Genomic DNA, 17,500 nt, shown 5'->3' on the forward strand with positions numbered 1-17,500 from the left:
TATAACTACCTTAACAAACAGTGACTTATTATTATTATTATTATTATTATTATTATTATTGTTGCTGTACTGTCTATAACTACCTTAACAAACAGTGACTTATTATTATTATTATTATTATTATTGTTACTGTACTGTCTTAACTACCTTAACAAACAGTGACTTATTATTATTATTATTATTATTATTATTATTATTGTTGTCTATAACTACCTTAACAAACAGTGACTTATTATTATTACTGTTATAACTATAACAAACAGTGACTTATTATTATTATTATTATTGTTATTGTACTGTCTATAACTACCTTAACAAACAGTGACTTATTATTATTATTATTATTATTATTATTATTATTGTTGCTGTACTGTCTATAACTACCTTAACAAACAGTGACTTATTATTATTATTATTATTATTATTATTATTGTTGTTGTACTGTCTATAACTACCTTAACAAACAGTGACTATAACTGTCTATACCTTAACAAACAGTGACTTATTATTATTATTATGACTTTGACTTATTATTATTATTATTGTTATTATTATTACTGTCTATAACTACCTTAACAAACAGTGACTTATTATTATTATTATTATTATTATTATTATTGTTGCTGTACTGTCTATAACTACCTTAACAAACAGTGACTTATTATTATTATTATTATTATTATTATAACAAACAGTGATTATTATTATTATTATTATTATTGTACTGTCTATAACTACCTTAACAAACAGTGACTTATTATTATTATTATTATTATTATTGTTGCTGTACTGTCTATAACTACCTTAACAAACAATGACTTATTATTATTATTATTATTATTGTTGCTGTACTGTCTATAACTACCTTAACAAACAGTGACTTATTATTATTATTATTATTATTATTATTGTTGCTGTACTGTCTATAACTACCTTATCAAACAGTGATTTATTATTATTATTGACAGTTACCATGGAGATGTCATTTCACAACTACATATTCATGTGATTGCATTAAATCACCTGACTGTTTCGATATGTCTATTAGTAAATGTTTTATAAGAGATCATTAATAAATTATAACAATTCAAGAATTACTGTGTTAACCACAACCAACATGTTGGATCTCTGTTTAGGGGTCAGTGCTCTAAAATGAGTCTCTCTGGGGAGAGAGAGGAGGGGGGCCCTGCCTCTAAAATTAGTCTCTCTGGGAAGAGAGAGGAGGGGGGCCCTGCCTCTAAAATTAGACTCTCTGGGGAACATGACACCAAATCTAAGAGGTGAGATTACAATTTTAGAAATAATTATTAAGGGTTTATTTCCAAAATGCATCACATTTGTTTTTTCATCAGAAATGGTTGCTCATGGGTACCTTCAAAATGACTGTTCTCAGATTATCAGTTAATAGATTTTAGATGGGTATATCTTTATTAAATTATTATTACTATTATTATCAGTTAATAGATTTTAGATGGGTATATCTTTATTAAATTATTATTACTATTATTATCAGTTAATAGATTTTAGATGGGAATATCTTTATTAAATTATTATTACTATTATTATCAGTTAATAGATTTTAGATGGGTATATCTTTATTAAATTATTATTACTATTATTATCAGTTAATAGATTTTAGATGGGTATATCTTTATTAAATTACTATTATTCTCAGTTAATAGATTTTAGATGGGTATATCTTTATTAAATTACTATTACAAAAAACATTTGACTCTCTGAAATGAAAACATCAAATTATAATCAAATACATGTCTGTCATTGAAAACCCCCATAATCAGATTAGATAGTGAAACAACACCAATCTCTTTTATAATTTATTTTAACAGTAAAAGTTCATTTATGACAGTTTCTGAAAATGAATATATAGCATTTTGGAGTTAAACTCTTCTTATGTTTCCCCATCTGAGCTCAGAGGAGATGAGAGATGTAATGTTTGTCTCTGTTGTGTTGAAGCCCAATCCAGCAGGAGAGACCAGCCTCCCCTGTTCCCAGCTGTGTGTCCCTGAAGAGTGACCGGTCTATGGGTCATCCTATAATGTTTAGAGAGGAAGACTTTTCTACTGAACAAAGGTAAGAAGAACTCATGGGTCCTGGTCAGTGAGTTAAACAACACTGTCTCTAGTCATTTCTCATTTCCCATTTATTGTTGTTGTTTTCATAATCCATAGGCTAATCATTTTGTCTATTTTCATAGTCCTAAAACAATATTAAACAGACACAATGTTTCCTCCGTGTGTGTGTGTGTGTGTGTGTGTGTGTGTGTGTGTGTGTGTGTGTGTGTGTGTGTGTGTGTGTGTGTGTGTGTGTGTGTGTGTGTGTGTGTGTGTGTGTGTGTGTGTGTGTGTGTGTGTGTGTGTGTGTGTGTGTGTGTGTGTGTGTGTGTGAACCTCCTGGATGAGGAGATGTAATCTCATGTTTTGTCCACAGAAACCAACAGGAGAGATCAGAGTCAGAGATTCTCAGTGGTCAGTCTTCCCAGAGTCATCAAACAGACCTGGACTCCATATTCAGTGTATGTGATCCTGTTGTGTACATTTGTTTGTGTTTACCTCAAGTAAAGTTGATCTGTCAATCATTCATTGTGTTAATGAGAAAGCATTTATTCTCTTGCTTAACTTAATTACTTAATTTTTTTCAGATGCTTGAAGAGAAAATGATGACATTTGTGAGGAACGAGCTGAAGATGTTCAAGAGGATTCTTAGTCCAGAACTCCCAGAAGGCTTTGAGAGTCAGAAGCAGGATAAGGAAGTTGTGGACGCTGAAGATGAGAAGCAGGAGAGCAGTGCCAGAGAGGGGGCTCTGAAGATCACACTGCACGTCCTGAGGAAAATGAACCAGAAGGAGCTTGCTGACACACTGGAGAAAAGTATGAGCTGTCTGCCTCATGTTGAATGGTGTTTATAATAGTTTAGTAGTTTTACAACAAACATTGAAAAGCTGTAGCTAAAAAAAAGGCTGTAGCTAAAGTACAGCTAAAGTAGCTGTGTAACTCAATGATGCTGTAGCTGCCTTACCACAACACCTAGTGACCTCATCAAGTAGCAGCAGGGATGTGTTGTGTTGATTCATTTAGATTTAAATTTAGATTGAGAGACAACATTAATAATAGCATCAATAAAATTATATTAATATAATCAGACACACCAGTCTGGAATGCTTTATGAAAACATTTACACATTTTTACAGTCAGTAAAGCTCTTACAGCTACCCCCCTACTTTGTGCAATTTCCGCCTGAAGACATACCCAAATCTAACAGCCTGTAGCTCAGGCACAGAACCAAGGATATGCATATTCTTGGTACCATTTGAAAGAAGACACTCTGAAGTTTGTGTAAATATGAATTGAATGTAGGAGAATATAACACAATAGATCTGGTTTAGATAAAACAATGAAAAAAACATATGTTTTTTATTTTTATTTTGGTATCATCACCTTTAAAATGAACAAGATAAAACAAACATTGAGATAAGATGATGGGGACAATTTCAGTGAAAAATATAAGAGGGTACTTCTGCAGAGTTTTAGAATGATAACTTCCAAAATGAGTGTGCTACATGACATTTATCATGAAGTCACCCAGGTGTCCCAGACAAGTATCCCAAATGTACCCAAGTGGCCAAATTGGTGAAGGTATACATTTTGAAACAAATAACTATATACAAAATACCAAAAGGGTATCCTAACACACCCCCTCCCCCAAAAAAAAGATTTGAGAAAAAAAAGGGAAAAAAAGGGGAAAAAAAATATATTAAAAGAAATAACAACTATTTACACACTTTCAATATTTGGAAGACCCTCAGTCCTCTATCAAATAAATCTATTTATATAGCCCCATCCTAAAACACCAAACAGCAAGCAATGCAGGTGTAGAAGCACAGTGGCAAGGAAAAACTCCCTAGAAAGGCAAAAACCTAGGAAGAAACCTAGAGAAGAACCAGGCTATGAGGGGTGGACAGTCCTCTTCTGGCTGTGCCGGGTGGAGATCACAGTGGTTGTAGAGGGTGCAACAGGTCAGCACCTCAAGAGTAATAATGAACAGTTAAGGGTTCCATAGCCGCAGGCAGAACAGTTGAAACTGGAACAGCAGCAAGGCCAGGTGGACTGGGGACAGCAAGGAGTCATCATGCCAGGTAGTCCTGACGCATGGTCCAAGGGCTCAGGTCCTCAGAGAGAGAGAAAGAGAGAATTAGAGAGAGCATACTTAAATACACACAGGACACCGGATAAGTCTCCCATTCGGAGTCAGTGTCACTGTGAAAGAAAATGTTCAGCTAGAATAGTTTCGCATATGAGCCCTGTATCAACAGGTATCATAAACAGATATATATAGAGAGTACAGGGAACATAAGGTTGAATATATTATTATAGACCTGCTGTATCTACTATCTCCATTTCACTTTGGCCATTGTTATGGGCCTGCCCTCCCCTCAGCAGCCTCAAATAGGCTATTTCGTGTGGGTTGGGGTGGGGCGGCAGACACACGCATCTCACATTTCATGACATTGTTTATATATTGCTTCTAAAATGTAAAACAAATCACAAATAATATTTTATATTATTAATTTCAAACAAGGGCATTAGCATGATAAGAACTGACCAGCCCAAAACGATGTCCTCTCCCGTTCAAAAAATATTCCTCCACAATCGCTAAATGAATCGTCCTACAACAATCTCTGTCTCACCTTCCCAATCAATTTATTCTAAAATTGTGTGTACATCTGTTTATCTAGACTTAGATTTAGCCATCCCTGACTTAGTCGCCATAATGATTGATATATAAACAGCTGAATCGGCGCGTTTACCAAACAATGCAATGTGTAATATGTGTTTCTCCTACCGGTATGAAACTTCAATAGCAAATGACTCTCGTTACGCTGGAGTGTTTCCAACACATAACCACTACATGGGTTGGTCTTGCAACACATAAACATGACCTATTGCTATTTAGCTCAGCTCATTGAGTATCTACCCAGCTAGATTTCAAGACCATCAGTGGTCATTGGGTTAAAAGACAGTCAATCAACGAAACAGCGGGCAAATCATTGGTGCACAATGATGTCATGACTTGTTGTCTTCAAATCGGTTTCTTTCAGTCCCGCGAAATGGCCCATCAGGTTTGATTGTGTTACAAACAAACCAGTTGATTGCTGGTTTGTTTGATTATTATATTGAACAACATCTTAAAAGTCACGTTCTGTGTGTTTACCTGGAATGTGTTGTCGAAAATGGAATGAGAAGGAATTCACGACACAAGCGGTTCACAAAATGTTTTGTGTGAGGCTATTTGTGTTTTGTGTGAGGCTATAAAAATTGATTTTATCAAACATTGTGTAACAATGAGCATTGGAATTGCAAACAGACGAAGATCGTCAAAGGTAAACGATTTATTTCAATGCAGTTTGTGATTATGTTACGCCTGTGCTGGATAAAATTGTTGTTTTTTATGGGGCTCTATGCTCAGATAATCGCATCGTATTCTTTCGCAGTAAATCCTTTTTTAAATCTGACAACGGAGTTGGATTAGCAAGATTCTAGGCTTTCGATACATGTGAGACACTTGTATTTTCATGAATGTTTAATATGACTATTTATGTAGCGATCACCGTATGTTGTGGAATTTCAGCCCGCTAGCGGGTTCCATGCGCAGAGAGGTTAAGATAATAAATTATTATAATGTACAAATTCATATCACAGTCTTACAATACTGTAGACATTAAAACAAACACAATATTAATATCCCTGTGTTATTTCTTCATTCAGATGAGTTTGCTGTGATTTGCCAACGTGAACTTAAATCTAATCTAAAGAAGAAGTTTCAATGTGTATTTGAGGGGATCGCTAAACAAGGAAACCCAACACTTCTCAATAAGATCTATACAGAGCTCTACATCACAGAGGGTGGTACAGGAGAGGTCAATAATGAACATGAGCTGAGACAGATTGAGACAACAACCAGGAAACAAGCAAATCTAGAGACTGCAATCAAATGTAACGACATCTTGAAACCCTTAACTGGACAAGACAAACTTATCAGAACTGTGCTGACAAAGGGAGTCGCTGGCATTGGAAAAACAGTCTCTGTGCAGAAGTTCATTCTGGACTGGGCTGAAGGAAAGGCAAATCAGGATGTCCAATTTGTATTTTCATTCCCTTTTCGGGAGCTGAATTTGATGAAAGAGGACAAACACACTTTCATTGAACTTCTCAATCACTTCTCAATGGAAAACAAACAATCAAGAATCTCCAACTACAACAAATACAAAGTTCTGTTCATCTTTGATGGTCTGGATGAGTGCAAACTGCCCCTAGACTTCCAGAAGAACAAGATCTGTTGGGACATCACAGAGTCAACCTCAGTGGATGTTCTGCTGACAAATCTCATCAAGGGAAATCTGCTTCCCTCTGCTCTCCTCTGGATAACTACCCGACCTGCAGCAGCCAATAAGATCCCTTCAGGGTGTGTCGACCAGGTGACAGAGGTAAGAGGGTTCAATGACCCACAGAAGGAGGAGTACTTCAGGAAGAGATTCAGTGATGAGGACCTGGCCAGCAGAATCATCTCACACATAAAGACATCAAGGAACCTCCACATCATGTGCCACATTCCAGTCTTCTGTTGGATTTCTGCAACAGTCCTTGAACACATGCTGAATCATAAGAGAGAAGAGATGCCCAAGACTCTGACTGAGATGTACACACACCTTGTGGAGTTTCATACCAAACAGAAGAATGAAAAGTATCTTGGGAAAGAAGAGACAGGTCCACACTGGAATAAAGAGAGCATTCTGTCACTGGGAAAACTGGCTTTTCAACAGCTTGTGAAGGGCAATCTGATTTTCTATGAAGAAGACCTGAAAGAGGCTGGCATTGATGTCAATGAAGCCTCAGTGTATTCAGGATTGTGCACACAGATCTTTAAAGAGGAATGTGGGCTGTACCAGGACAAGGTGTACTGCTTCGTGCATCTGAGCATTCAGGAGTTTCTGGCTGCTGTATATGTGTTCCTCTCATTCATCAACAACAATGAGAATCTGATGGACAAACCTCAGTCAATGGCCAGGAACTTTTGTGCACTGTTATATGACAAGCCTAAAGTTACTGTCTACAAGAGTGCTGTGGATAAAGCCTTAGAAAGTGAGACAGGAAACCTGGACCTTTTCCTCCGCTTCCTGCTGGGCCTCTCACTGGAGTCCAATCAGAAGCACTTACGAGGTCTACTGACAAAGACAAGAAGCATCTCAAAGACCCATGAAAAAACAGTCAATTACATCAAGGAGAAGATCAGGGAGAATCCCTCTCCAGAGAGGAGCATCAATCTGTTCCACTGTCTGAATGAACTGAATGACCATTCTCTAGTGGAGGAGATCCAAAGCTATCTGAGATCAGGAAGTCTCTCAAAACCCAACCTGTCACCTGCACAGTGGTCAGCTCTGGTCTTTGTGTTGCTGACTTCAGAAAAGGAGCTGGATGTGTTTGACCTGAAGAAATACTCCAGATCAGAGGAGGGTCTTCTGAGGCTGCTGCCAGTGGTCAAAGCCTCCACAGTTGCTCTGTGAGTACATAAAATGACAACTAATCATCAGGAAGAAATATTCATTCTCAAGGAAAATATGTATTATAATAAGTGTATAATATATATTATATTGAACAACACATTGAATCAACACATTGATGTTCACATTAGTAAAACCATAAGACCATTCAATTCTAGGAGACAGAAGATGTGTCTAAATGTTGTTTGAGAGAATAAACCAAATGCATCTGCATATTGTCCTTCTTCAATACTTTTGTTTATGTGTATTTGTGAAGTCAATATGATCTCTTTGTCAGGCTGTCAGGCTGTGGAGTCACAGAGGAAGGCTGTGCTTCTCTGGTCTCAGCTCTGGAGTCAAACCCCTCACACCTGAGAGAGCTGGATCTGAGTAGCAATGACCTGAAGGATTCAGGAGTGAAGCTGCTCTCTGATGGTCTGGGGAATCCCCACTGTAAACTGGAGACTCTGAGGTCAGTATTCCTGTAGTTGGTCAACAAGTGATAACTGTTCACCAGATCCACATGTGTTTTCCAGGCAAACATAGTCCACACCATATGTGTTTGGACAGTGAAGCTTACAGTTTTACATTTCCAGCATTTTGGATTTGAGATTGAATGTTTCATATTAGGTGACAGTACAGAATGTCACCTTTTATTTGAGGGTAATGGTGCTAATGGGGTAATGTTGACAATGGGGTAATGATGAAAATGGGGCAATGTTGATCATGGGGTAATGTTGAAAATGGGGTAATGGTGATACTGGGGTAATGGTTAGTATGTTTCGCTTTGACCACTGTATCTCTTGTCGTGGAAAGGAACACTTGAAGTGAATCTTACATTAATCATTGTTTATTGTCAGCAGGCTTTTGAGGTTCCAACCAACTCAATGCACCATGGTCAATCAGGAGCTCTCCCTGGGCAGTCCCAGCAGTTGTCTTATATATACAGCTATATGGGGCGACAGGGTAGCCTAGTGGTTAGATCGTTGGTCTTGTAACCGGAAGGTTGCAAGTTTAAACCCCTGAGCTGACAAGGTACAAATCTGTCGTTCTGCCCCTGAACAGGTAGTTAACCCACTGTTCCTAGGCCGTCATTGAAAATAAGAATTTGTTTGACTTGCCTAGTTAAATAAAGGTAAAAATACACAGGGGCAGAACAACAGATGTGTACATTGTCAGCTCGGGGGTTTGAACCTGCAACCTTTCAGTTACTAGTCTAACGCTTTAATCCACTAGCCTACCCTACTGCTCCTGTTTACTCTGGCATTATCAGAATGACTTTAATAGTGTTTATAAACAAGTTACCTACTCATCATCCACCATTCTGTTACTTTTGGACAAAACACAACCAAATCAAGCTTGATGTAGTCATTGTGTGTTAATATGGGAAAAAATAGCATGGTTTTGAATACTTCAATGCTTAAATAAATAATAACACTATAAGTGAATTGTTTCTATTGACAACAATATTTTGATAATTTGTTATTCATATGTAGTTTATAATAATGATACATTAATTTATGAATAGATATGACAGGATTTAGGACACTGATGTATCTGAATATTTAGAAAAATATACAGTCACTATTTTCACTACCAAATAATATCAGTGTGATTTTAATATGATTTGACTCTTTGCAGGCTGTCAGGCTGTCTAGTCACAGAGGAAGGCTGTGCTTCTCTGGTCTCAGCTCTGAGGTCAAACCCCTCACACCTGAGAGAGCTGGACCTGAGTAACAATGACCTGAAGGATTCAGGAGTGAAGCTGCTCTCTGCTGGACTGGGGAATCCCCACTGTAAACTGGAGACTCTGAGGTCAGTATTCCTGTAGTTGGTCAACAAGTGATAACTGTTCACCAGATCCACATGTGTTTACCAGACACACATAGTCCACACCATATGTGTTTGGACAGTGAAGCTTACAGTTTTAAATGTGGTGTTTTGCTCCAGCATTTTGGATTTGAGATATAATGTTTCATATTAGGTGACAGTTCAGAATGTCACCTTGTATTTGAGGTTAATGGTGAGAGGTTAGCATGTTTTGTTGTAGCCTCTGTTATTGGTAATGGTGAGAGGTTAGCATGTTTTGTTGTAGCCTCTGTTATTGGTAATGGTGAGAGGTTAGCATGTTTTGTTGTAGCCTCTGTTATTGGTAATGGTGAGAGGTTAGCATGTTTTGTTGTTGTCTCTGTTATTGGTAATGGTGAGAGGTTAGCATGTTTTGTTGTTGTCTCTGTTATTGGTAATGGTGAGAGGTTAGCATGTTTTGTTGTAGCCTCTGTTATTGGTAATGGTGAGAGGTTAGCATGTTTTGTTGTAGTCTCTGTTATTGGTAATGGTGAGAGGTTAGCATGTTTTGTTGTAGCCTCTGTTATTGGTAATGGTGAGAGGTTAGCATGTTTTGTTGTAGCCTCTGTTATTGGTAATGGTGAGAGGTTAGCATGTTTTGTTGTAGCCTCTGTTATTGGTAATGGTGAGAGGTTAGCATGTTTTGTTGTAGCCTCTTTACCTTACTCACTCAATATTGATAATGATTAATTGATGATCTTTCACAATCTTGGCATCATCAGGATTACTTTAGTTTAGAAACATGTTATCTACTTTGAAAGAAACTGACTCCAGTCATATTTCAGTTATTATTAGAACAACCAAAACAAACTGCAAATGCAACCAGGAAGTTTATGATTAAACACTAAACCTTTGACTACTTTAATACACTATAAGTGAATTGGTCAGAATACTTGGTCAGAATTCTCCAAATGGGGGGACTAGATACATAAAGTGGTGTTATTAATAAACGTGATGTAGATATGTATGAAAATACCCTCAAATAAAAGGTGACATTATATACTGTCACCTCATATGAAACATTTGATCTGAAATATAGAGTATAGAGCCACATTTAACATGTTAACTTCACTGTCTAAATAGATATGGTGTGGACTGTATACTAAATACAATCTAAATATGATTCCTCACTGTCTAAATAGATATGGTGTGGACTGTATACTCAATACAATCTAAATCTGATACCTCACTGTCTAAATAGATATGGTGTGGACTGTATACTCAATACAATCTAAACCTGATACCTCACTGTCTGTCTTAATTTCTAATAATGAAACATAAATGTTTTAATAGATATGGCAGGTTTCAGGACACTGATGTATCTGAATATGTTGAAAAAATATACTGCCACTATTTTCACCACCAAATAATATCAGTGTGATTTTAATATGATTTGACTCTTTGCAGGCTGTCAGGCTGTCTAGTCACAGAGGAAGGCTGTGCTTCTCTGCTCTCAGCTCTGAGGTCAAACCCCTCACACCTGAGAGAGCTGGACCTGAGTAACAATGACCTGAAGGATTCAGGAGTGAAGCTGCTCTCTGCTGGACTGGGGAATCCCCACTGTAAACTGGAGACTCTGAGGTCAGTATTCCTGTAGTTGGTCAACAAGTGATAACTGTTCACCAGATCCACATGTGTTTACCAGACACACATAGTCCACACTATATGTGTTTGGACAGTGAAGCTTACAGTTTTAAATGTGGTGCTTTGCTCCAGCATTTTGGATTTGAGATATAATGTTTCATATTAGGAGACACAGAATGCCACCTCTTATTTGAGGGTGTTCATACATACAAATATGTTTTACCATTCAGAAATTAAAGCACGTATCTAGTTCTCCCATTTGAAAAAGTCGTAATAATTTGGACATCTTCAAGTATTAAAGTTTAAGAAGTCATTAGTTTTGGTCCCATATTGAATAAGAAATAGAAGATGTTTCTGAACACTTCTACAGTCATGGTTATGATTATGAATAATGATGAATGAATCGTGATGAATGAGAATGTGAGAGGTACATACCCCCTGTCGTGTTACTAACTGAAGACTTTTTGTTTTTTATCAAAGATTCTCTGTAACTAATCAGGCTAATGTATTAACTAGGAAGATGAGCACCAATGAAAATATTCAGATTACAAAGTTAGAATTTTCCTAATAAAACTTTTCAGATATTTTAATATCTTATCAATTAGTCTTATTAATTCATAAATTATTTATTTTACGTTAGTCTCATTCCAAACGTTGTAAATTGTTGGTTATCTGCACAAACCCAGTCTTCACTATGAGTCATTCATACATCAATTGTCTTAAAATAATTTATTTACTAACTAAGTAATTCACAGAAATGTATAACAAACAGTAGATAGTTACAAGGAAATTATAGTGCATTTTCCCCTAGTGGGATAAACCGGCATCGCGGTTTGGTGTACAAAGGGGAAGTGGGGGTCGACTGAGATGAGACAACACACAGTTGATAATTATAACAATTGAAATGGTAATCCTTTGCACATGAACGCTCACTCATTCGGGAACAATTGCAATCAATATATATATTTACGCTCAGTGTGTCATCAGGGTCTCTGTTGAAAAGTTTGTTTCTTTCGGAGAGTGTCTGTCCTCTCTCTCTCTCTCTGTTGTGGTTAGAATGGATAGTTCAGAGTGACATTCATTCATGTCCTTATGGATAGATGTTTTGGTGGTTGTCTTCACGTTCAATGATAACAAATTCCTAGCTGCAGACTAGTAATTAATATCAAAGACTTGTTCTTATTATGTCGGTATCAATAGTCTAAGAGTTTAACCACGTGGGATGGTTAAAAGATTCAGCAGCCTGGTCTCAAACCTTGGCCCTCTCGTTATCGAGGTAAGCTGGCCTGCAACCTTTGTCCTCTCGTAATGGAGAGAAACATGGTCTGTTGAGAAATTCTCAAAGTTGGGGTTTTATTCTGGAGTTGCAGAAAAGGGCCTGTCCCAGGATGCCAGACCCTAACTGGGCTCATGGGCGGTCCTCTGATTTAGTTAACCTCTCTAGGATAGGGGGACGCCAGCATCCCACTTGTCCAAAAGCTAGGGAAAATGCAGCGCAGCAAATTTATATAAAATTATATAACATCAAACTTTCATTAAATCACACATGTATGATACTAAATTAAAGCTACACTCATTGTGAATCCAGCCAACATGTCCGATTTTAAAAAGGCCTTTCGGTGAAAGCATAAGAAGCTATTATATGATGATAGCACCAGCAGTAAACAAAGGGTTTAGCATATTTCAACCCTGCAGGCGCTACACAAAAGCATGTTTTGTTGTAGCCTCTGTTATTGGTAATGGTGAGAGGTTAGCATGTTTTGTTGTAGTCTCTGTTATTGGTAATGGTGAGAGGTTAGCATGTTTTGTTGTAGTCTCTGTTATTGGTAATGGTGAGAGGTTAGCATGTTTTGTTGTAGTCTCTGTTATTGGTAATGGTGAGAGGTTAGCATGTTTTGTTGTAGTCTCTGTTATTGGTAATGGTGAGAGGTTAGCATGTTTTGTTGTAGTCTCTGTTATTGGTAATGGTGAGAGGTTAGCATGTTTTGTTGTAGCCTCTGTTATTGGTAATGGTGAGAGGTTAGCATGTTTTGTTGTAGTCTCTGTTATTGGTAATGGTGAGAGGTTAGCATGTTTTGTTGTAGTCTCTGTTATTGGTAATGGTGAGAGGTTAGCATGTTTTGTTGTAGTCTCTGTTATTGGTAATGGTGAGAGGTTAGCATGTTTTGTTGTAGCCTCTGTTATTGGTAATGGTGAGAGGTTAGCATGTTTTGTTGTAGCCTCTGTTATTGGTAATGGTGAGAGGTTAGCATGTTTTGTTGTAGCCTCTGTTATTGGTAATGGTGAGAGGTTAGTATGTTTTGTTGTAGCCTCTGTTATTGGTAATGGTGAGAGGTTAGCATGTTTTGTTGTAGCCTCTGTTATTGGTAATGGTGAGAGGTTAGCATGTTTTGTTGTAGCCTCATGTCATGTTTTGTTGTAGCCTCTGTTATTGGTAATGGTGAGAGGTTAGCATGTTTTGTTGTAGCCTCTGTTATTGGTAATGGTGAGAGGTTAGCATGTTTTGTTGTATCCTCTGTTATTGGTAATGGTGAGAGGTTAGCATGTTTTGTTGTAGCCTCATGTTTTGTTTATTGGTAATGGTGAGAGGTTAGCATGTTTTGTTGTAGCCTCTGTTATTGGTAATGGTGAGAGGTTAGCATGTTTTGTTGTAGCCTCTGTTATTGGTAATGGTGAGAGGTTAGCATGTTTTGTTGTAGTCTCTGTTATTGGTAATGGTGAGAAGCATGTTTTGTTGTAGCCTCTGTTATTGGTAATTGAGAGGTTAGCATGTTTTGTTGTAGCCTCTGTTATTGGTAATGGTGAGAGGTTAGCATGTTTTGTTGTAGCCTCTGTTATTGGTAATGGTGAGAGGTTAGCATGTTTTGTTGTAGTCTCTGTTATTGGTAATGGTGAGAGGTTAGCATGTTTTGTTGTAGTCTCTGTTATTGGTAATGGTGAGAGGTTAGCATGTTTTGTTGTAGCCTCTGTTATTGGTAATGGTGAGAGGTTAGCATGTTTTGTTGTAGCCTCTGTTATTGGTAATGGTGAGAGGTTAGCATGTTTTGTTGTAGTCTCTGTTATTGGTAATGGTGAGAGGTTAGCATGTTTTTTGTAGTCTCTGTTATTGGTAATGGTGAGAGGTTAGCATGTTTTGTTGTAGCCTCTGTTATTGGTAATGGTGAGAGGTTAGCATGTTTTGTTGTAGTCTCTGTTATTGGTAATGGTGAGAGGTTAGCATGTTTTGTTGTAGTCTCTGTTATTGGTAATGGTGAGAGGTTAGCATGTTTTGTTGTAGTCTCTGTTATTGGTAATGGTGAGAGGTTAGCATGTTTTGTTGTAGTCTCTGTTATTGGTAATGGTGAGAGGTTAGCATGTTTTGTTGTAGTCTCTGTTATTGGTAATGGTGAGAGGTTAGCATGTTTTGTTGTAGTCTCTGTTATTGGTAATGGTGAGAGGTTAGCATGTTTTGTTGTAGTCTCTGTTATTGGTAATGTATTCTCTGTTATTGGTAATGGTGAGAGGTTAGCATGTTTTGTTGTAGTCTCTGTTATTGGTAATGGTGAGAGGTTAGCATGTTTTGTTGTAGTCTCTGTTATTGGTAATGGTGAGAGGTTAGCATGTTTTGTTGTAGTCTCTGTTATTGGTAATGGTGAGAGGTTAGCATGTTTTGTTGTAGTCTCTGTTATTGGTAATGGTGAGAGGTTAGTATGTGTTGTTGTCTCTGTTATTGGTAATGATGAGAGGTTAGCATGTTTTGTTGTAGTCTCTGTTATTGGTAATGGTGAGAGGTTAGCATGTTTTGTTGTAGTCTCTGTTATTGGTAATGGTGAGAGGTTAGCATGTTTTGTTGTAGCCTCTGTTATTGGTAATGGTGAGAGGTTAGCATGTTTTGTTGTAGCCTCTGTTATTGGTAATGGTGAGAGGTTAGCATGTTTTGTTGTAGTCTCTGTTATTGGTAATGGTGAGAGGTTAGCATGTTTTGTTGTAGCCTCTGTTATTGGTAATGGTGAGAGGTTAGCATGTTTTGTTGTAGCCTCTGTTATTGGTAATGGTGAGAGGTTAGCATGTTTTGTTGTAGCCTCTGTTATTGGTAATGGTGAGAGGTTAGCATGTTTTGTTGTAGTCTCTGTTATTGGTAATGGTGAGAGGTTAGCATGTTTTGTTGTAGTCTCTGTTATTGGTAATGGTGAGAGGTTAGCATGTTTTGTTGTATCCTCTGTTATTGGTAATGGTGAGAGGTTAGCATGTTTTGTTGTAGCCTCTGTTATTGGTAATGGTGAGAGGTTAGCATGTTTGTTGTAGTCTCTGTTATTGGTAATGGTGAGAGGTTAGCATGTTTTGTTGTAGCCTCTGTTATTGGTAAGTGAGAGGTTAGCATGTTTTGTTGTAGTCTCTGTTATTGGTAATGGTGAGAGGTTAGCATGTTTTGTTGTAGTCTCTGTTATTGGTAATGGTGAGAGGTTAGCATGTTTTGTTGTAGTCTGTTATTGTAATTGGTTAGCATGTTTTGTTGTAGCCTCTGTTATTGGTAATGGTGAGAGGTTAGCATGTTTTGTTGTAGTCTCTGTTATTGGTAATGGTGAGAGGTTAGCATGTTTTGTTGTAGCCTCTGTTATTGGTAATGGTGAGAGGTTAGCATGTTTTGTTGTAGTCTCTGTTATTGGTAATGGTGAGAGGTTAGCATGTTTTGTTGTAGTCTCTGTTATTGGTAATGGTGAGAGGTTAGCATGTTTTGTTGTAGCCTCTGTTATTGGTAATGGTGAGAGGTTAGCATGTTTTGTTGTATCCTCTGTTATTGGTAATGGTGAGAGGTTAGCATGTTTTGTTGTAGTCTCTGTTATTGGTAATGGTGAGAGGTTAGCATGTTTTGTTGTAGTCTCTGTTATTGGTAGTGGTGAGAGGTTAGCATGTTTTGTTGTAGTCTCTGTTATTGGTAATGGTGAGAGGTTAGCATGTTTTGTTGTAGTCTCTGTTATTGGTAGTGGTGAGAGGTTAGTATGTTTTGTTGTAGTCTCTGTTATTGGTAATGGTGAGAGGTTAGCATGTGTTGTTGTAGTCTGTTATTGGTAATGGTGAGAGGTTAGCATGTTTTGTTGTAGTCTCTGTAACTTCCTCACAATTTTTCATGATTGATACATGATTTTTCTTGTTCAAGGCATCGTGAGGAATAATTAAGTTGCTTAGAAACTTGTTATCTAGTCACTTAGACATAAGATTAAGCCAGTCACCATCCACCATTCAGTTTTTATTGGCTAAAACACAACCAAAACAAACTGCAAATGCAACCAACGAGTGGGACTTGATACTAAACTTTTGACAACTTTAATACACTGTATGTTAATTGGTTAGAATACTTCTGACTTCTTCAAATAGGGGAACTAGATACATAAAGTGCTTTCAATTTGAAACTTGAAACAGGTATTTATTAAAAAATCCTCAAATGAAAGGTGACATTATACACTGTCACCTCAAATGAAACATTTCATCTCTATTTCAAAATGCTGGAATATAGAGCCACATTTAAAATGGTGGCTTCACTGCCAAAATAGATATATAGATATGGACTGTATTCTTAATACGATCTAAATCTGATACCTCACTGTCTGTCTTCTGACTGATACTGCTTTTTAAACTGGTCTGGTCAGTCTACTATAATATTTGTACTATACATGATTCTATCTGCAGGCAATACTTTGATAATTTGTCATTTCTAATAATGAAACATTAAAAACCTCTTACGGATTATGCGCATTTTCGCAGCTTTTTGTTAAAAATCGCGCAATATTTCAGCGTCCTGCTACTCATGCCAGGAATATAGTATATGCATATGATAAGTGTGTGTGTATAGAAAACACCCTGAAGTCTCTAAAACTGGTTAAATCGTGTCTGTGGCTAGAACATAACGTGTTTAGGAGTCAAAATCCTTCGAAAAACTGTTCACCAAAAACACAAAAATAATATCTCTCCGTCAGTCAATGTATTGTCTAAGGCTGAAGAAAATACATGGCAATCCCCTGTAAACGCCTACAGCTTCCACACAATGTCACCAGTGCTGGCATTTAGGGGCGGCTTTATCCTTGGTTTGGTGACGTATAAGCTCTTCCTTTCTTTGGGCTCACAACAGGATGTTATGAATGTGAAAACATGGACGATGATTTCAAGACTTGCTGCTATCGAATACAGATCGCCCGTGATCAATTTAATAGATTATTAACGTTTATTAATACCTAAAGTTGGTTTAGAAAAGTAATTTGAAGTGATTTGTAAAAGTATATAGGCAACTTTTTCTGGTAGATGGCCATTTTTCTGGATCAGACCGGTCTTCAGCAAATCACATTTTGGGTATACAATGACGGATTTAATCAGGAAAAAGACCCCATTGTTTATGTGACATATAGGAGTGCCAAGAAAGAAGCTCGTCAAAGGTAATGAATGTTTTATATTTTATTTCTGCGTTTTGGGTAGCGCCGGCTACCGCAAAATCTGTTGTTTTGTTGACGGTCTGGTATTCTTGGGGATGCATGCTATCAG

General features: G+C 37.3%; 3 protein-coding genes across 6 annotated transcripts in view; 2 read left to right on the top strand and 1 right to left on the bottom strand.

Annotated features, from left to right (window-relative positions):
• The window catches only part of LOC124018854 (NLR family CARD domain-containing protein 3-like), a 107,165-nt gene that overhangs the window by 87,102 nt on the left and 2,563 nt on the right, over positions 1-17,500 (top strand). Inside the window, exons 5-9 of one of the 3 annotated variants that reach the window (XM_046334151.1) lie at positions 1,975-2,091; positions 2,449-2,533; positions 2,660-2,888; positions 5,784-7,575; positions 7,854-8,027. The exons of the other annotated variants lie outside the window; for them this stretch is intronic. Of the exons in view, the coding sequence (XP_046190107.1) occupies positions 1,975-2,091; positions 2,449-2,533; positions 2,660-2,888; positions 5,784-7,575; positions 7,854-8,027 (2,397 nt within the window). The remainder of the gene's footprint in view (positions 1-1,974; positions 2,092-2,448; positions 2,534-2,659; positions 2,889-5,783; positions 7,576-7,853; positions 8,028-17,500) is intronic. 3 annotated transcript variants of the gene reach the window in all.
• The window catches only part of LOC124018852 (NACHT, LRR and PYD domains-containing protein 12-like), a 101,308-nt gene that overhangs the window by 57,177 nt on the left and 26,631 nt on the right, over positions 1-17,500 (bottom strand).
• The window catches only part of LOC124018858, a 292,551-nt gene that overhangs the window by 2,952 nt on the left and 272,099 nt on the right, over positions 1-17,500 (top strand). The window lies entirely within an intron of this gene.

The sequence above is a fragment of the Oncorhynchus gorbuscha genome, unplaced genomic scaffold (assembly GCF_021184085.1).
Source record: "Oncorhynchus gorbuscha isolate QuinsamMale2020 ecotype Even-year unplaced genomic scaffold, OgorEven_v1.0 Un_scaffold_584, whole genome shotgun sequence".
Classification (NCBI taxonomy): domain Eukaryota; kingdom Metazoa; phylum Chordata; class Actinopteri; order Salmoniformes; family Salmonidae; genus Oncorhynchus; species Oncorhynchus gorbuscha.